Source organism: Neopsephotus bourkii, unplaced genomic scaffold (genome assembly GCF_033783945.1).
Source record: "Neopsephotus bourkii isolate Nb327-2 ecotype Australia unplaced genomic scaffold, CSIRO-AGI_Nbou_v1 NB_1250, whole genome shotgun sequence".
NCBI lineage: Eukaryota > Metazoa > Chordata > Aves > Psittaciformes > Psittacidae > Neopsephotus > Neopsephotus bourkii.
This window is the reverse complement of record NW_026901735.1, coordinates 858,927-879,864: the sequence shown is the minus strand read 5'-3', so window position 1 is coordinate 879,864 and position 20,938 is coordinate 858,927. Positions and strand designations below refer to the sequence as shown.

The window sequence follows — 20,938 nt, the reverse complement described above, 5'->3', positions numbered from 1 at the left end:
TACCACTGTTCCCTTTCCTGCTCCCCCACTGTTCCTTTGGTGTCTGCTATTTGCACCACTGATAAGAATGTTGCTGCACCTCATGGCCCTGCACTCTACTGACTTGGTATCATGTTAACTGCTCCATTTTCCCTCTAGAAATGCATACACCCTGTGTAGCTAAACCCAGACATGCCCATTCATACTGAAGGGACAGTGCTAGCGAATACCTTTCTTGTATACCCACTAAAGGGCTGTGGAGGTGGTAAGACATACCTTCTGACAGGCTCTTTTGCACACATGCTTGTATTCTCTAGCTTTGGATTCGGAATGATAACCTGCACCTACAATTAAGGCAAAAGGAAAAAAAATTATGCTATCTATCAAAAGCCTATAGTTTGCATAAAGATTTAAGATATATGCAGATACAGCCTTCCTGATTACAGATTACACTGGCATTTCCTTTTCGTATCAATGACTGACAATTTTATGCACTCCAACATTGATTCAAATTCACTCAGTAAAATACAGGATACAGAGCATATATGCAGAAGCATGCAGGTATAAAATTCAGCATCATACAATCTCTTATGAAGTTCTTTACTGCAAGGGTGGTGAGGCACTGGAATGGCTTGCCCAAGGAAGCTGTGAATGCTCCATCCCTGGTGGTGTTCAAGGCCAGATTGGATGGAGTCTTGGGTGACATGGCTTAGTGCGAGGTGTCCCTGCTGACAGCAGAGGGGTTGGAACTAGATGATCTTAAGGTCCTTTCCAACCCTATTATATTCTATGATTCTAAAAGCACTGTCCAACAGATTCCAGTTTTGCTTGTTCTTGGGGGCCTACAAGGATGCTGGAGAAGGACTCTTCATCAGGGTCTACAGTAACAGGAAAAAAGGTGATGGGTTTAAACTTAAAAAGGGAAAGTTCAGGTTAGATATAAGGAAAGAGTTCTTTACTGTCAGGGTGGTGAGCCACTGGAACAGGCGGCCCAAAGAAGTGGTAAATGCTCTATCCATGGCAGTATTCCAGGCCAGGCTAGCCAGAGACTTGGGTGACATGGTCTACAGGGTGAGAAGTCCCTGCCCATGTCAGCGGGTTGGAACTAGATGATCTTAAGATCTTGAGGTCCTTTCCAACACAAACCATTCTATGATTCTATATTTTCAAGATTAATAGTACTTAACAAAGAACCTACTAGAAAAGAATTAATGAATAAGACACACATAACACATTATTTGTGTATCTCCTCATTACATGTGGAAAGAATACATAGTAATTCACTAAAATATGGACAAGATTAAAAAGTCAAAAGTTGGAGGAAAGCTTTCAAAAGGGTAAAAAAAGTGAGGTTCTAGGACAAACACCCTAAAGAGCTTTCAGAAAGACTTGACTAGACTGTCCTTACAGTCAACTTGTAGAAGAAACTGCCAGTACTGAAATGGCTGTGTTTCATCTACCCTTCTGCAGGATAAAGAAATAGACTGAAAGCCTTCTCACATCTTGTAGGTCTCCCAAGCTTAGCAGGTAACTGCAGAATTTGACATTTTAAAACCATTTAAACTTAGGGGGTTTCTTTGTCAAGGAGAAAAACAAAATAACATTCAGATCATCCCAAAACTTACATTTGTTGCCAATGCAATTTCCAATCAAGGTCTCCACTCCCAGATTTACACCCAAAGTTAATGTTAACATACTAGCAGTCCAAAATCCATATAAGATTTTGATATTTAGTTTGTATATGCACTATTTCTATTCCAGCTGTTACGCTTCTGCATCTTACCTGCATGGACAAGCACAAATCCCACTCGTTTCCCTCTTTGGGTTTGCTTTGTTTCGGGCTCTTTGACCATCACTTTTACAGCTGTAACCTGAGACGATTCGGAAGGTAACACTTCTACTGAACTTAACCCCTTCTCCATGATCATATGTTAGGATCACCATCTTCTACTGGAAAAGAGCACCCTTCCATGCAGAAATAAACTCTGGAGAGGAATCATCCTAAAACCAAACCACACGCATACATTAGATACTGATTTCAAGAGACTAATTTCATACAAATAACTTCAGAAAGCAATTTTGGAAGACAGGTTTGAAATAAGATTATGCTTCTTGAAAGAAGGGCTTATAAATTCTGCCTCTTCCCTAGCTGACAGTATTAATAAGACGCAGAGTAACCAAAGTCCACGGTGCAAGTTGAAAGCAGCCTTTTTTTATGACTTACCTACCTAATAATCCTTCTAGACATTGGAGGGAATTGTCGACAAAAGTCTTGCCCACGCCTGAGAGAAAGCTGCTTTCCATGGTCTCCTTTTATTCATCAGTACAACTTATTTCTCTGTTCATCATGCTTAACTAGCTTTTAGTGTGATGATGCTCCATAGCCACAATCTTTACTTCTTAAAAGTGTCATTCCCTGCTTGCCTGTAAGTGACACTTGTAACAATGCTGGCAAAGCTGAGAGAGACATTCTACATGCAGAATTAATCCAGGAAATGAAAAAGCATGTAGTGTTAATACATGCATGGAGAAACCCTTTATAACTTTTTTGAGATATTCCAATATGATGCCTATCACTCCTACCACCTCGAAAGGGTCTATTTGTAACCTAAGAAGAACAGAAAGTGAATACAAGTGAAAAAAGAGATGTTTAATACATGGGACTCAAACCACACACTTTGCAAAAACTATATGGCTTACTCCAGTAACTAAATACCAATCCACTCAAACAACCAAAACAATGCGAATTATGTTTAGCAAGGTTCAGTACTGGCACAGAACAAACTGCCTGGTTTACCACAACCATCTTTTCAATAAAGAAAACTAGCACAGCTTTCTAGGAAGTTCTTTCTTTCCATTCATTATTTTCTTAGGTGCTAAAATTACATATGTATCTTCATGTATTTCAAAATTAATATTTCAAAATTAAATATGAACTTATTATTGTAATTATAACTGTGTATATTGATACAAAATAAAACCACTACAATATGGAGACTCTACAGACAGAAAAAACACGTATGGACTACATCCAATGGTAATGGTCTCCTGTATAAACTTCAGAGCTAAAATTTAAGTCCTGATCACTGCATTTATTTCCTTTTTGCTAATAAGGATGAAGAAAGCTCCAGCAGCCAGTAGTACAGGCAATAAGCTGAAACAGAGTCAGTTTTGTACAGACTCTGCTTTGCTACATCGTATTTCACCACACAGTATGTCATTACAGCAACGAGGGCACAACGAAGACTTAAGTAAACGGACAGAGGAACAAGTGAGGAACCTATATTATTGCAGAAATTGAAGAAGTAGTGTGGTGGTAGGGAAAGTGATAATGATGGTAGTTAAATCAGCTTTGAAAATAAAAATGCAGATGACACAAAGACTAAATAATAGCATAACTCCAGACTGAAAACCATAATTAGGCCTTTGCATACACTTGGGTCTGAGTATATATGTTTATTTTTACCAAACCAGTCAAACCCACCTCAATAATTTTGTAACATTTACTCCACATGAACTCAATTTTGTCAAACCCTTCTATCTCAAACCATTCTTCAGTTCCTTTCAAATTTCATTCACAAACCTGCTGGACCTAATCTGTCCCTTTGTATCTTCTTCTAGAATTCAGCTCTTCCCCTTCGTGGTTGTCATACATTCATCACTCCTGATCTCATCGCTCCATTTTACACAGTCCACTGTTCTATATCTGTGCAGCCACAGGAACACTGGAGGAAAATATACTCTGATTCCTAACGAATGCAGAATGGTTTGGGTTGGAAGGGACATTAAAGCTCATCAGTTCCAACTCCCTGGCACAGGCAGGGACACCTTCCACTAGACCAGGTTGCGCCAAGCCCCGTCCAACCTGGCCTTGAACACTGCCAGGGATGGGGCAGCCACAGCTTCTCCGGGCACCCTGTGCCAGTGCCTCAGCACACTCATAGTGAAGAATTTCTTACTAATATTTAATCTAAATCCATCCTCTTTTAGTCTAAGGCACTCCCCTTTATCATATCACTACATCCCCTTGTGAATCATAAACCATAATAAAAAGTCATGAACCAAATCATAAACCAAAATGACTTCAACTGCACTGAAAATGTAACTCTGAGCCCTACACAGGCACTCAGAAAAACGAAAGCAGATGTGTCACACCTAATGTAGAAAGAGTTGCTTATGCCTTCACAGGGCGCTTGCAGTAAGCACTACAGCTAATCCGCCATTCCCCCCAGATTTAAAGCTCTACCTTACACCCACCGCACAGAGAACATCCCCTACAGAGCAAACACAAACTCAGCGGAGGGATGAAGAGAGAGATGTACACACCAGTGTCGCCATCTCAATACTGGGACTGTGGCAGAACTTCTTCTAAGAGCTTTTAGGGTTTACAGTAGGAAGCCTGAGAGCAGTAGAACTAAGAGCAACAGGGCGAGAGAGAAGCGCTTGACCCCACGACCGAGCAGCCAGGGAACACTTCGATAACCGGGATGGAACAACAGCCACCGCAACGGTGGCGAGGAACCGGACAACCAGCAGCCACAGAACGGACCGGAAAAGAAACTTTTATTTGGAAAACACCCCCTGCGGAACCGACCGCGGCCGCTGCCAACCCCCCGGAAACCCCCTGGGCCAAACCGGGCCTGGAGGGAAGGAAGCAGAGGGTCGAGGCCCGGTTCCCCCCTGCCCCGTTACCACCGCCGGGGCCCCGCCAGCCCCGGTGTCCCCATGGCAACCACCCCCACCCCCACCCCACCCCACCCCCACCCCTCGCATCAGCCCCCCGGGAGGTGGGGCTGCAACGGCGGGGGTGACGTCACCAGGGGAGCCCGCGCGGCCGCCTCGCGGCGCGGCCGTTACGCCCCTCAGGCACCCGCGGAGCCCCGGGAGCGGCGGAGGAGCGATACGCGGGTGCGGGGAAGTGGGAGAGGACGTGCCGGAGAGAGGCGGGACCGGCGCGGTAAGGCGGGGCAGGGCGGAACCAGGCGCGAAGCACTCACCCTCCGCCGCCGCCAGCCCCGCGCACACCCGGAACCGCCCGCCCGCCTGTTGCCTCGGTGAGGATGAGGCGTCCCGCCCACCGCCTCGCTCCGATTGGGAGACACAGGCCAGGCGAACGGAAATGGCGTCACGCTGATTGGCGTTCCGATAGGCGAGTGCTGCGCCAGCTGCTGCAGGAAACACCAATCGCGGCGGGGGGGGCGGGCCGGTCCTGACCACGGTGAGGGCGCCCCCGTTTACCTCAGGACGGGCGGACAGGTCTGTCGGTTCCTTCGCCGTTTGCGGGGACGGGGGAGCCGGCGGCGGGCTCGGGAAGCGCCGGCCTTAGAACGGCCAGGCCTGGCGGCTCCATCGGCGTCCCCGCGGGGTGGGGAAGCAGCGTCCAAGTTCTCCCCGAGGGGAAGGCGGCGATGAAGGCGCGGCGAGGGCCGAGCCGGGGCTTACCCGGGACTGTGGGGAGCAAGGTGGGAAGCGGGCATGGCTCTGCACCGCCGACGCGCTCCCGGGCGGCTGGGCCTTCGCGCCGCCTCTCTCCCTTGCCCTTCCTCGCAAACGGTTCCTTCCACCGTTCCTCATGAAGACCGAGTCCCGCCTCTGAGATGTGTTCTGTGTGAGGAGTTAGGCAGTGGCCTCGCGTTTTATTACCTCACTCCAGGCAGACATGAGTTGTGATAGCTGCCCAGAGCAAAACACAATACTGGTTACAAATGAATACATTTTTACTCATGTCAGAGAAATCTCACAACAGTTGGATATTTTGCATCTTTCTGCTTCAATTGGCACTTGAGTCTCATGTAGTGTTACAGGAATACTCGGTCCCGATTAACGTCTGCCTGCTTTGCTGTAAAGGAGATGTTACCCAGGAACAAAGGTGGCCATCTCTAAATCCTATTTCCTTGATACCTTATCAGATGAACATTACCATCAGCCTTGAGATCCAGTTGTGTACTGGTTCATTGCCCCAGTCATCCCATTGTCTAGTTCCCAAAGTGCCTATGCACTTAAAGGCACTGCTCCTCTTCTGTGTAGGACAATGAAACAAGACTAGATGTCTTTACTAAAAAATAGAATGGTTTTGGTTGGAAGGGACCTAAAAGCACATCCAGTTCCCTGTCACGGGCAGGGACACCTTCCACTAGAGCAGATTGCTCCAAGCCCCATCCAGCCTGGCCTTGAATACTGCCAGGGATGGGGACTTGCCTGTCTTGTAGAGTACACTACACTGACACTAAGATAAATGTACTCATATTTAGGTAATATGTGATACAAATGTACCTCAAATTTTCATTTGCAAAGGCCAGCTTTTTCAAGTTGAAGCTGTAAAATTTGCATAAGATCAAGGCAGGGTTGTTCTTTTGGAGGATTCAGTCAAGAGGTTTCCCTTTTGCTCAGGCTCCAATGTGAGAAGCGATAGGAAACATTTTCTATAAAGGATATATTTATATAAAAGATACATAATACATATATTAATATGTATTTATTTAAAAGATCTATAGAAGATTTCAACTCCTCCCCATTTTTCTTTCTCTCTACCCTAGCACAGCACGCAGCTTTTGCAGCGGTTCCTGCCACAATGGATAGGATCATTCACTCTCTGCAGATGTGCTGTCAGGAAATCACCCACTTCAGCCGAACTACAGCTACATCTTTAAAGGGAAGTTTTACACATTGAGTTTCTGCAGTACTTCCTCTGACACCCATTTCACTTGGTTGCCAAAATACATTTCAAAGCAAATAAATAAAGTAATGGATTACTTTACACTTTTTATCAGGTAAGACAAACATAATTTGGTCTTCCTTTTATAGTGAATGTGCTTTAGCCTGTGGCCACTATGTCGTACACAAGCTGTATTGTATATTAGAATGTATATTATATATGTATATGTGTATGTATATATTATATATATGTATATTATATATGTATAACAAAAATTTGAGCACTGAATTGTTAAGAACCAAACAGAAATCTGGAAACTAACCTTTTTACCCCCAGATTTTATTCCATCTCTACTGTGTCCTGACCTTCCTACAGTGGATCTTAGGCATTGAGGAGGCTCCTTCCTGGCCTGTCTTACAATCACAGAAACCTCTTTTATGGCTTTTTCCCCAATAAATAACAATGTGCTTCCATTAATTCTTTTATTATTGATGTTTCTGTTTCCAAAGACCAACCTTAAATTTTTTTAATGATGAAAAAATGTCAAGAGCAAATGCAAGTCTCTTTTTTCAACACATGTTCTTGGCACACAAAGCTACGTGGCTTACAGGGATCAGCTCTGGTCTTCCACATTACCAGGTGCTTCCTCTTCTGTTGGATAAAACTACAAGGAAATAACATGAAGTCCTCAAACCCTTAGAAAATCTTTGGCCTCCTTTCACAGAGGTCCAAATCCCAGTTGTGAGTTGCTCTGTTGCCAAATGATTTTTTTTTCGAAGTCCTTATTATTCTTCACAGTGATGATAACATGAACCAAGAAGGCTCCACCAAGTGCTTTTTTTTTGCCTTGCATAGTATGTTTAAGTTAGGACAATGTGATTTCAAGGGAAAGGAAAGGTGTAACACACTTGCCTTCTGACTGCTTCCTTTCTTTGACACACAGCACTGACCACAACCAGAGCAGCTTTGATTTAACCATGTGCATTCATCTCTTACATCTTCCATAAGGTCCTACACCCTGTCTGCCCCCCATTTTCCCTTTCTCTGTTCACTTCTGTGTGTTGGCTAAGAAAGAGGCAGCACATGTGGCTGACTGAGCTACGCATATTTTGACTTGACCCTTCTGTCAGATCTCCTTGAAGTTGGCCAGCAGGTTCAAATTATGAAGGTAGGCTGACAGACTGATGGATGGACAGTGCAATCACAGAGCCTTGCTTTCTTTAGGGGGGGAAGCTAAAAACATGGGCAATGTTTGGTCCTACCCTATTCTCCAGAACAGCATTTCAAATGCAAATGTCTGTTTTCACTTGGTTTTTTTTTTGATGCTTTCACTTAACTTGTCCCGTGCTGCTGGTGACAGCTTCCAAACTGTCCAAATATTTCTTGGGTTTTTTTCCATTTTCTGGTCGTTGCTCTTCTCTAGATTTGTGGTGCTGCTCCAATAAAAAGGTGATCTCATTCCATAAATCATTCCTTGGTATACAGGTTTGAAATGAAAGGCTTCCTTTATTCCTTTTACAAAATTCCCAGCTGTGTTTTAATGCTTGGTTTTGGTTTTGTTCTATTTCTTGTTGATTATCTTATATTTCGTCTTACACTTTGTCTGTCTTGAAGCAGACTCTACTGGGTTTACTTCCTAATTTGATAAAGAACTTATCTGCTGCTTTAATTTATTCTGAATAGAAGTGGCTGTTTAAGCCCAGAGGCTTCAGTGAGGCTTCCTCTCACTTGCTGCACCATAATGAAACCATTAATTAATTAAAATATGAGGTAAGAATGCAGACACACATGCCACCCCCCTTAATTAATTCTTGGAACTTGAAGTATTGTTTTAATACCAATACCCTCCATTTCCTGAAGGAAAAGCTCAGAGAACGGATTCTTTTGGGGTTTTTTGACCAAATATTGAGGGGGGTGATCCCGTGTGCTCAATAAGAAGAATTTAAATGTGAGGCACACACACCCATGGATATTCAGGCAGGTACAAGCACATTCCTACAAGAAGCACTTAAATGCAACACAGCTGGAAACTGCTCCTTTGATCAGGATTTTGAGCAGCATTCCGCTAAAGAGATGTGAGCAATGCTCGGGTAGGAGCCACATGCAAGTCGTTCACATCTGCTGTTACTCTTGGTGAGCTGCTTACCACCATGCCAAGCAAAATAATTTCTCTCAGCTCAGGGAAACAAGATGAAGTCCAACCTCTCTCTCCTGTCTCACAACTCCCGTTTCAGACTCTTGTCAAACAGGGTTAGGGTGGATGCTGTATACGTGTCCTATAGTTCCTCCACTGAGGAAATTCCTTGCAAGAAATTTTGGAGTTTGAGTAAGTCTAGGCAATCTGGTATACATGTATGAAGTTTTCTCAAATCAGGCCTATGTGTCTGACAGTATACATTCAAATATCATACTGGGTTGTTACAATGATGTGGCCAAAGTACTAAGAAAAGGGAGACACTGTTTGATACTTCCACTAGTTACAACCCATCTGAGACTGCGTTTTGTCTGTATGATGACATAACTTCATTAAGAAACCTATAGCAAAGTAATTCTGCTACGTCAAGGCAGACTAGAATTTGGAGTTGGAGATGATAAACTGTGACCTTCAGGTACAGTGACAGAATATTCAATTTAACAGCAGAAGACAAGAAAGGCAGGATTTTCACCACAGTTCAGATGTCCTTTCTAACAATTCTTTAGCCTTTTTTGTGAGGCATCAGGAGAGCTGCTTTGAATAAAGAGATCCTGACCTTACAAAACAGCTTCATCCCTGCTTCACAAAAGGAGACATTCCAGGCAACGCAGCCAGCTGAACCTGGGAGGTTTCAGTGGTTTTGGGCACCTCTTAAAGGATAGAGATGCTGAGAAAAGGCAGTAGAAGAGAAGACATCCCTCTCCTATCTCTTTTGACGCAGATGAGAGGACAATTGTAACCAATGAAGTCAAGACTCCTTTAGCACAGGGTCTGTCAGTGAAGTGGCCATGAGGGGCAGGAGGGAGGAAAGCAAGCAACCAGAAATACAGCCCATTCCGGTTTAGGTTAGGAACTTTGCAACTCCTTTCTATAGTCAACAGAAAAAGCTGAATTTCATCAACAAATGTGAACAGGAATTGTTCTCTGAATGACTGCATGTAAAAGGAGAATAGCACATGAAAGGCATTGTAAAGGTTGGAATCAGTCCACATGGATGCCACATTGTTAATCCCCATGAAAGACCGGCTGATCTTTGCAGGTAGCGTAAATAAGCCTGCGGTCTTCTCCAAGCATGTTGTTTCCTCTGCCTATGAAGAGGCCCCTTCTTTGACTTGCAGCCAGTAAAATAATGTTTTTTCCAGATAATGAGCCACTTCACATGAGGAAAACACTCTAGCATCCTGGACCTGTCTAAACAGCATTCCATGTACTCCCGGCTGCTCAACACCCACACATGGTCACTTCCAACACTTGTTCCATCACATCTCAGAAAACTCTAATTCGGTGTGATTGCAGCCTTCTTTCAGCCAGCTTTCACAGTTGTAACTAGATGAGGGCCAAATCATAAGACACAGGACTTTTGAGAAATGAAACTTCAAATATGCATTTGTCAGCTGTTGCCAAAATAATCACTCGTAGTAAATCCCTGTGAGGTTTTGTCTTTATTCCTTAAAGATGGGAAGTGAGTTGTATGTGTAGTGGGTACATACTGGCCTTTGTAGCAGGATAGTCATCTCCCCGTCAACCGCTATGGGAAATCAGGAAGCCAGGACTCACAGAACGGTGGTTTTCAGAGTCACAGATCATTTCAATTCACACCCACACAAAGCATGGTGCAGATTTAAATATGACAATTTAAAAGTACATATTTTGGCAAAACAGGTCAGTTGGTGACTAAGTAAGTCCTGGATTAGGTTTTCAGCCCAGGCTTTATCATCTCATTATTTTTATGGGTTTTGACCTGCACGGTTGCTTTCTGCAGCTCTCCATGGGTAATGATTTGGTCCAAACCAAAGCTGGTTTATTGCACTCAAGGTATGATACAATTTCAGTAGGGTAGTCTTCACAACATCCTCCCTCCTCTTTGGATTCTGTGAGACTGACCCAACTGCAACAGAGAGAGTTCAGGATACTTAAGTTCACTGTGAAGCTTTAAGAATAACTGTCAGAATCATTCTGTCTTTGGGGAAGGTTGGATCTTCAGGATGTAAAATGAGAAGGAAAAAAAATCCCTTATCATCTCTCAGACTAGCTCACAAGTTCTGTCAGCAAACTCATGTTTTGGAGAGGTTGCAATTGGTACAAAAATCGATGCAGGTTTATTTTAGAACAGTATTTGCACTTTCAAAGTACATCACTTTTAATATGTAAATTAAAGTTCATTATTGTTACCCTTCTTCTGTATATTGTACCTTTTGCCTTTCCAAAAGCTTGACTTACACCAAAGTAAGGCAGCCATTCCGTGACTAATGCATCTTTGCTTACCAAGGCAACTTGGTTTGCTATCAAATGTAATGTGTGGCCTCTCAAGTGATGGATTTACATTACTTCTAGGTGCCACTGGTCTGCTACACCTGTTTTGATATTAACACGAGAGTGTTGTAAGTAGATCTGTAGACATCCCCATGTGTAGCATCCCTTTGACTCTGTAAACTTCACAAAGGGCCACACACAGTACACTAGCTGCTAACAGTTAGGACATTCCTTGAAGTGGTCAGTCTGGTCTTCTGGATTGAGAAGGTCATGATCCATCCATGAGGCAGATGGGCTTCCACAGAGCATAAGGGTTGTGGGGTTTATTATAATAAATTAAAACTAAAACCTTGCTACAAAACAGGTCATTGTGCAAAGTCAAGCACTTGGACACCAAAATACAGAATAATGAAGATAGCTTCCCCTCATGGCATTTTCATGTCAGACTACAGGTTAAAGAAAAGCATCCAGTTACATAACCGAAACAAATGCCAGAGCCGATTTCAGTTGCACCATGCTTGATTTTCTCTCTGACATGGTTTAGGTTCCTAGGAACTTGTATTTATTTTCCTCATACAAAGATCTAAAATTTACCAAATGAGAAACATGCAAGAAAAATAGAAGTATAACTTGTGGTTGGTTTGGGAATTACTGACCTTCTTTCCCACCTCTGGCTGTAAGGATGCACTTCGGAACAGCTCTTGGTTGACACCAGAGGCATCATTCATCACCCCGCATCTTCTTGGGCTCTCTTCCTGCTGTTGCTGCTCAGTCGTTACTTTTGCAGAACTCTGTAGGTAAAAGGACTGATGGTTCAGGCTGTCCTGTCCTGAAACCCTCCTAAAGCCCAAGGCATCCATTCTTGAGGCAGCTCACGAACCCACTGAGTGCCCAGGCATTAACCTAAGGGGAAAAGCAGATAGGGGAACAAGAATGCAGCTGATGCCTAGGGGCTTTTGCACTCCAGAGCAATGTTTTAACTCTTAATCACCTGTAGAAGTCAAAGCCATCCAAAACCAGTCACTTTGCTATTTTAGTCCTTTTGGTAACCACTTCTGTGCAGACTTACATTTTCCGTGGACAAACTGCCAAGCCATTTGAGAAGTGGCTCAGCCACACACGTTGCTGACTGCAAGAGGCAGTTACAATGTCCGTCCTTGACTCACGCTGTCGGAAGTCAACGCAAACCCCATCTGCCTCAGTTGTCCTTTCCCTCCTTCCTTGCCCCAGAAACTCAAAGAGAGGAAGGTCTAAGTGCACTGGGCAGGGTTTCAGTGCAAAGCCAAGGGATTTGTGCGGTGCCGAGGAGCGCAAGGGACTCAGTCCAAGAGCATTTGCCCATGAAAACGTGGCAACCAGCCTTTGGATCGGGTGTCTCCAAGAATGGGACAGGGTGAGGTTTGCCAGCGCGCTCACTGGAGGCTAGAAGTGATGTTGTTTGAAACTTGCATAGTCTGGCATGGCTGAAACACAGAGCTGGAACAGTGCTGAGGAGGGATTACTCATATGCTAGTGATGAGGAGGATATAAAGTAATAATGACCTTAGGTGACATTAATCTAGATTGGATCCAGAACCCTGACAAAAAATCTTCCCATTTGTAACACCGTATGTAAAGAACAGAAAAAAAACACAAGACATAGATCTTCCTGTCACCTTGTCTTGCTATACAGGAATACAGCAACCTAGTCCTGTGCGTGAAAAGGTACATTTTAACATTAGGAAGGTTGCAATACTGGAGTATTCTAAGAAATAATGAAAATTGCTGTACTATCTGAACTACTTCTTGCTCTTACCATGGCTACAAAGCTGAGGTTGAAGCATTTAGCTCATGATTTAAGACAAGTGCAAAACAACCTAATTACTGTAGTAGTTTTAAATATATATCAGACATAAGCTTTTTATTTAAAACCACCCACAGTATTTTGGTTGGTTGTTTTGTTCGCTATAAAAGTATGCGACAGCAAAACTTACTGTTATTTTTGGACACTACCGAAATATGAAAAGAACAAAAAGCCAACTTTTGCTATTAATTGGAAATAATACATTTAATTTTGAGAAGGAAGGAATAATAGAAAACATACGTGGCTCTTCATCTCTGCTTGTCTGATCTTTCCTGGGTTTTAAATAAATCAAACCCTCTTGTGATTTCCACTTGTAATGTTAGATCTTTAAATGTCTGGCTTGCACTCTGGCTCCGATGGCTGCCAACTTGGAGCCAAACTACTTTCTACCAGACCTCCATATAAGTTGCTAGAAAAATTAGGTCTGTCTCACTTTTAACAGGACTAGTTTGTAATGTGTTATTTTACTTCATTGCAGTCACTTTTACTGGTTCCATGACATTTAGTGAAAGGGAAAAATAATAACATTTTAAAAGTTCAGAGGATAGAACTTCTAGATCCTATTTTCATGTTGAAAAGGACGAGCTGGTCAAAAACATCCTTTGTTTTGTTTATACCAAGGGCAATGAAACACAAGGAATTCTAAATGAGGCACGACCCCTTCTTACCAGACTGCCAAGATACGATTCTGCTGAAAAACAGTGAAAGAAATCACTTCAGATTTCGCTAGCATTGCTCTGGAATCATGGTGATGATGGGATTTGAGCTATTAGCAATTAGTAATTAATAACTTGATTTTTAAAAAGGAAAAAAATCCATTTAAAATACTTTAAAAATAGGGTTTACACCTAATATTTTTATAAACAGACCAGATATTTTCCACTGAAGATGCAAGCTGGGACAGATCCTGCAGTTCTTCCCAACCAAGATGTCACCCTGGGATTTAGCAGCTTGAGCACAACAACAAAAGAATGCCTGATTAGGTAAAATTATCACACATTAAGCATTTACATGATACCCAACACACATTATCACACAGCAAAAGAACTGTTTTCAACCAATAGTTAAGGTCACTGTCAAGTCTGCCTTCATATTTTTGTGCTTTTTGTCTTGCTATGACTTCCAAATACAGGCGAGGCTTCCTAAAGGGAAGAGAGAAGGAGCCAGCACATGTACACATGAAGAAAAGATTTAGACCATCTCATTTCAGGAAGAAATCATCCCTGTTTGTGACTTTTTAATTGTAAAACCATTTTTGTAAACCAGTCCTCCAGCAAAGTTACTGTAAAGGCCAGAGGAAGGGGCACAGAAGTGCTGTTGGAGAGTTTTGTTCCTGTGGGTCATTCAGCATATCCAGGCATTCCAGAGGAGCGGAGATTCACCAATGCAATGCATTGTTGTCCAGTATAGAAGCAAGGAGCAGCAAAGCAAAGCACTGATTCAAATGAGACTACTCAAGTCAAACACAGCAGGCTGTGCCTATTGCTACTGCACAAACAAGGGTGCCTTTGTAAAAGGGCACACATCAAAATTTGGGGCTCTTCAGCCTGGAGAAGGCTGCATGGAGACCTCATAGCAGTCTTCCAGTATCTGCAGGGGGGCATATAGGGATGCTGGGGAGGGACTCTTCATTAGGGACTGTAGTGATAGGACAAGGGGTAACAGGTTAAAACTTAAACAGGGGAAGTTTAGATTGGATATAAGGAGGAAATTCTTTCCTGTAAGGGTGGTGAGGCACTGGAATGGGTTGCCCAGGGAGGTTGTGAATGCTCCATCCCTGGCAGTGTTCAAGGCCAGGTTGGACGAGGCCTTGGGTGCCATGGTTTAGTGTGAGGTGTCCCTGCCCATGGCAGGGGGGTTGGAACTAGATGATCTTAAGGTCCTTTCCAACCCTAACTACTCTATGATTCTATGAAATGAATCAAAACACAAGTGTTTGGTAGGACCTGGCAGGGTTAGAGGATCCAAGTGACCATGCAGTTTGTTGCCTTTCATCTCCCACCAAGTTTTCTTTTCCATAGAAATTATTAAATGAAGTTATGGGAGACTGGACTGGGGAGCTGGTATTAAAAAAGAATTTGTAAGCCCCCAACACAGAATGAAACTGCGTGGTTCCTACAGCTATAAAAGGGTGTTTTAACAAAGTACCTACAACAATTACTCCTACCAATGCTGTATTTCTGAAAATGAACAAACCAAAACCAGACAGTTAAAAACAGTCATGAGCTTACCCCGCTTCCCCATTGGCAAGGTGTAATATTTTAAGTGCACCATTAATACCTCCCATTACTGGCCACTGTCAGAGACTAGGCACCATGCAAGGTGGATCCCTTCACTTAAGTATCTCTTCTGACCTTGTGCTTTCGTTCTCACTTGGCCAATTTTCCACAGACTTTACACCTAAACATCTTGCCCTTCCATCACCACTAAGGTTAGAGTATCTCTAAACCTCATTCTATCCAAGCTACTGTCCCTAGTGCATTTTGTATGCCTACAATATAATAGGTCACCTGATCAATCACACTGGGAAAGGATCTGTACTGATACATGGTATGTCTAAATTTTGTATGACACCTAAGATTTTCTTAGGTAGCAATAATTCATTCTCCTGTGTGATGCAGGACTCTTCCCTTGGTGGAACAGTCTGTTTCCCAAAGCATCTTTCTTGCCTGTCTTTATAAATTCATGTCTCACTGAGTATCACTGTGCTGCTCTCCACTGTACATCCATGTTCAAAAGCTTCCTGCTACTTACAGTGGACAAACTTTCCTTGCTCTCCATCACAGTCGGTCAGTTCAAGCTACAAACCATGGTTTTGCTGGGTCCTGCCATATTGCTGGAAAGGCTAAGAAGCTGGATCAAATATATGCACAAGTCTCTAGTATCTCCTTGACTTTTTCTATTAACTACGTGAAAATCAACTTGAACATCTTCAAGTACCTATGAAGAGCAATTACATTTAAAATGTTTGAGGTCAGCAAATATTCCTCAGGGACATCATTGCAAAGCAGTCTTGCAAAAACCATCTCTTCCTGTGTTGCTAGACTGTGTCCCTGGATTACTGTGTCCACTCGGCCATTAGGTGTACAGCCTCTCAGGTGCTAAATCTGACTGTATAATCCCTTTTACTTATTTTCTTCATATAAACACCAATTTTGATTATCTAGTTTCTAAACTCTATCCTTGCATTAAATTAATAGAATATCTTAGAAATTAACAAACCTCTTTAAAATTACAAATTACCTTTCAGCTCCTTGTTTCTAAACTTTTCATTTGGATAAATGCTGTATTTACATTAGAGCTGATACAGCAAACAGTTAAAAAAAAACCCAAACCAAACCTGAAGACAAATCAATCCCCTCACTCCAAGAAAGACTGATCATTTTCTACCTACTGCATTTTCCCCACACCATCAATACCTTCACTGGTACCAACAGGTACCTGATATTCACCAGATACTGCCACTAGTAGTAATATGGCCAAACAACAGGGCTTTTCAAATTGTATCATCTACACCTGCCTTTGACTTCTTTATTTAACACTTGCAATGCTGGAAGACCCTAATTGTATTAATGGGAATGCAGTATCAGTGGCAAGACAGTTAACTTTGACTTAATTTCATTTAGGCACAGAAGAAGAAAAGACAACTAACCACAACTCAGCGTCCACAATTCCTTCGGGCCAATTTAAACCATTTATTTCCAATATATATTCATGAAATACTTCTAATTGGCAATATTTCCATTAATTAGTTCTATTATCCAGGAATTCTTCAAGTATTTAAAGAAATTAATGAAGCACATATGTAATCTTTTAAAAACATATAAAAAACAGTATACAAAATTTCTTTAATTTGTACTTATATTACTACCTTCTTTATCAACAGAGATATGTTTTACATACTTCTGTGTAATTAAAATCATTCACAGCACTTAGTCTTAGCAATAAACCTCTGCAGAAGTGTTTTCCTTATAAGTACAACCATAATTCTGACTACTTTTTGTAGCCACCTGCAGCATTTCTATTTTCTTTAGAGACAGCATGATACAAAAAAAACCACCCCAAACCCATCAATTCCTTACTTACATATTGTCAATGTGTAGGTTTTTATTAATAGTACAAACCAGTGTTTGTGATGGCAGAAGTAAAGTGTGCATATTCCTCCAGTTTCTTCAAAACTCACCATCGTAATTATATGGCTTTGGGGGAAACGTTAGGTGGGCAGGAATCAGAGCAGGCTGCACTAACAGCGAGAAGAACCTAGACTGAAGTCAAGTCTGAGTAAAACCAAAGTTCAGTTATTTCCATTTCTGCTTTTTCCTTGCCTGAAACTCTTGGGTTTTATTTTTGACAGACTTTATTAGCATTGACAGGGCAGGATCTATGGCTTTCTTGGCAACCTCTCCTTTCTTTGCCATCTTGTTCTCCTGCTCCTTGCTTGCCTCCTTAACATCTTGCTCCTTTTCTTCTCTTCGTCGAGCTTTCTCTTCCAAGATCTTTTCTACTGCTTTTGTCTTCTTGAAATTTGGATCCGAAGGATCCAGGTTGAACAGGGGAGAAGTAAACATGGCTTGGAATCTTGTATCAGCAACATTTACCTGAAGGCAGAAGAGGAGCATTTATTTTAGGTAACCTTTACCCACATTAGCATAGCTTTTAAACATGATAAAATACAAGCCGCGTAAGCAGTCATAGCTCATGAGATTGTTCACCATTCCTGGAACTGCTCCAGTTACAAAATCCCAGCAAGTGTAAAGTAGAAAGCCAGAAGGTGCTCTTGGTAAAACAGGCAAATGAATGCTTGTGCAAATCCTGTATATGCTGCTCTCAACAGACCAAGGAGAGGTTTGCTGTTGAGAACTGACCAGGACTGGATTTGGAACAACCAGATGCCATACCAATGAAGAGGATAACTACTAGTGCATCCAGGAAAGAGTGGCAGGTGATAGTAGTAGACTTGAAAAGGAACAGAGGCACCCATCTGTCAGCCTGACCCAATCTCAAGGGAGGTGTGTTACCCACGAGGGGCTTGGATCAGAGATCTTTCTGAGACGCTGCCTGATCTTGTAAGCCCTACTGACTCCTATGCACTCCTAGTGGTCCATATGGGTGCCAGCGACACTGACAGCAGTAGGAGGATGAAGGCAGCAATGGATAACAATAAGAAGATGCAAACACGTATTTTAGGCAAATTGTACAGGGTGCAATTATAGTTTGTTAATATACTTGCATAAATAGTGTCTTGTTTTATAGAGTTTGGCTCTGTTCCCTTCAACATTGTATCAGAGTATTTCTTGCTTTTTGAAAACAGCCTATAACTCTTTAAAGATGTAGACCTAGTTCTCCTCCTTCAGACAGAGTAAGGGAGGAGAAGGATATGAAACTACCAAATTTGTCCTGAAAATAATCAACAAAGGTTCTATCTGAGCCTCAAAATCAAAGAGTACAGCCTTACCTGGAAGTCATCTTCTACCAATTCTTTCCTTTTCATTAAAAGTTTCTTTTTCTTCTTGCTCAAATTCTGTTGCTCTACAATCTTTTTATAATTAAAATGTTTTCTGGCATCATCCTCATCGTCCATCATAAGCAGGGCCATTTCAGCCTGGTACAAAATAAAGCACACAGTGAAATTAAGTTTCCTATGAAAAACACAGCATCTTGTTAGTAAAGTCCGATTAAACCTCCATATACATAAATGAGTTGGAATAGGGTTGTTGGGGCAGTAATTTTTAATCCATAACAATATTCTTCTAACATTGAGGTGTAATAGAATCATAGAATTGTTAGGGTTGGAAAGGACCTTAAGATCATCAGATTCCAACCCCCCTGCCATGGGCAAGGACACCTCACACTAAACCATGGCACCCAAGGCTCTGTCCAACCTGGCCTTGAGAACCACCAGGGATGGAGCATTCACAACTACCCTGGGCAACCCATTCCAGTGACTCACTACCCTTACAGTAAAGAACTTCTTCCTTATATCCAGTCTAAACTTCCCCTGTTTAAGTTTGAAGACGTTACCCCTTGTCCTATCACTACAGTCCCTAATGAAGAGTCCATTCCCAGCATCCCTATAGGCCCCCTTCAGATACTGGAAGGCTGCTATGAGGTCTCCACGCAGCCTTCTCTTCTCCAGGCTGAACAGCCCCAACTTTCTCAGCCTGTCTTCATACAGGAGGTGCTCCAGCCCCTGATCATCCTCGTGGCCTCCTCTGGACTTGTTCCATGTCCTTTTTATGTTGAGGACACCAGAACTGCACACAATACTCCAGGTGAGGTCTCACAAGAGCAGAGTAGAGGGGCAGGATCACCTCCTTTGACCTGCTGGTCACGCTCCTTTTGATGCAGCCCAGGATATGGGCGCACACTGAAACCAGCTCATGTAATGTTAAATAGAACTGTTGATTTCCCTTGTATGAGATACAAAATAAATGCAAATACCCACATTCAACTTTCAAAGATATTAATCTGTCTGAAAACTGTACACCATAATCAGGAATGGCGAGAATTTTATATTGATATTTGTATAGCAAAATAAAAATCAACATACATGAATTTAATATATTTATTTAGTCAAGTTGTTCTGAGAAAGAATGGAAAGCAAACATGCACTAGCAAACAATTAAATCTTCAAGGTCAAAAGTCCAGAGGACAAGGTTTGAACACTCAAATGTTTCATATAGTGCTGATGTTAAAAGTGGTCAGCAGAGGGACTATCATCTCAACCAGTATGGCTTCTGTGCCCTTACATTTCAGTATTACCTAACTCCTGAGTTGTGTTCAAGTATAATCTTCCAGAAAGATACCCATGCATCATTTTAAGCCATCAAGGCATGGACCAGCTTCCATTCTTCTTGGGTAGCTTTTGTCCCAAAAGCTCTTGCTATTAAAATTATACAGTTTTATTCCACTGTCCCATGGAATTCAGTAGTTCCACTCTCAAACACATACCACATATCTGCAGAATTCAGGCAATGCAACATCTGTAATTCTCAACATTTTAATCCACTTTACCTTCTGTTTTTCAACTTCATCTTCATCTTCTGAGGTACTTGCAACCGATTCTGGCTTCTTCTTTAAACCTACATGCAAACATAGGATATGCACACATTTACTCAAGCTGATGCATGACAGCATAATTTACCCATGAACAGAACCTGATGTGCAGCTTGTTTTCTTGTAATCAATACCTGAATGTCAGATGTGGAAAAAGGCTGAAAAGTTATTAAAAAAAAACAGCTAAAGCAATAAAAGTCTGCTAGTATTTGTTCAATTTAAGGAGGCAGCAATATCCAAATGTCATAAATAAGTCAACAAAAAACAGAGAAAATGTGTTTACTGTGTTTTTCAGAGAGCAGAAGAGAGAAGCATCACAACACAGCAGGCCAACATATGACATTATGCCACTCCCAGGGCCTTTTAAAAGAGAAACAATTTATATACTCATAAATGTAATTGAAGTGTCCTGCAGTTCTCAAGCTGTTCACTCCTCCTCGAGTAGGCAATGTAGTAAATACTGCAGAATAAATGACAAATGTGCATCTCTTCTCTACATCCAGAGCAGAATTCTGCCAGCTGAATATGAGTTCATCAGTGAAAAAAGCAGAAACAGTATTGATACTGTCTAGGCAAGGCTAAAAGACCATCTTGTGCTGGTAGCCATGTAGCACAAAAACCTGTGCAAAAAAGACCTGAACAAGATCACTGGACTGAAAATATGATTGACTGTCAAGACTGAGTATTCTTCTGATGAAGCTCTGCTAGAACTGATTTGAGCTGCACAGCGCAGATTAGACATAACGAATCATAACAGCTTAAGACATTAGTCAAATGTAACTTTAATGAAAACAGACCTGTTTATAAATCCTGCGAAATTAAATTATTCTCTTTGGAATGCCTGCAGAGACCTTGATCAAGAAGGAGCTGGAAAAGCAGAAGGCTTTCTGACCTGAACCACATACTCTGACCCTTGAGCTTGGAATTACATTCCCAGGCAATTTATTACAGTCCACTG

The 20,938-nt window shown here is 42.1% G+C and overlaps 2 protein-coding genes across 3 annotated transcripts in view; both read right to left on the bottom strand.

Annotated features, from left to right (window-relative positions):
• TASP1 (taspase 1) overlaps nucleotides 1–5,050 on the bottom strand; it is an 86,876-nt gene extending 81,826 nt beyond the window's left edge. Inside the window, 3 exon segments of the mRNA XM_061364759.1 lie at nucleotides 256–323; nucleotides 1,763–1,980; nucleotides 4,977–5,050. Coding sequence (XP_061220743.1) covers nucleotides 256–323; nucleotides 1,763–1,907 — 213 coding nt within the window. The 5' untranslated portion in view covers nucleotides 1,908–1,980; nucleotides 4,977–5,050.
• An 11,707-nt stretch (nucleotides 5,051–16,757) lies between these two features.
• The window catches only part of ESF1 (ESF1 nucleolar pre-rRNA processing protein homolog), a 31,644-nt gene continuing 27,463 nt past the window's right edge, over nucleotides 16,758–20,938 (bottom strand). For both annotated transcript variants that reach the window (XM_061364757.1, XM_061364758.1), the window contains exons 12-14: nucleotides 19,939–20,006; nucleotides 18,380–18,526; nucleotides 16,758–17,522 (exon numbers count right to left, since the gene is read on the bottom strand). In XM_061364757.1, the coding sequence (XP_061220741.1) occupies nucleotides 17,223–17,522; nucleotides 18,380–18,526; nucleotides 19,939–20,006 (515 nt within the window). In that variant the 3' untranslated portion in view covers nucleotides 16,758–17,222. The remainder of the gene's footprint in view (nucleotides 17,523–18,379; nucleotides 18,527–19,938; nucleotides 20,007–20,938) is intronic.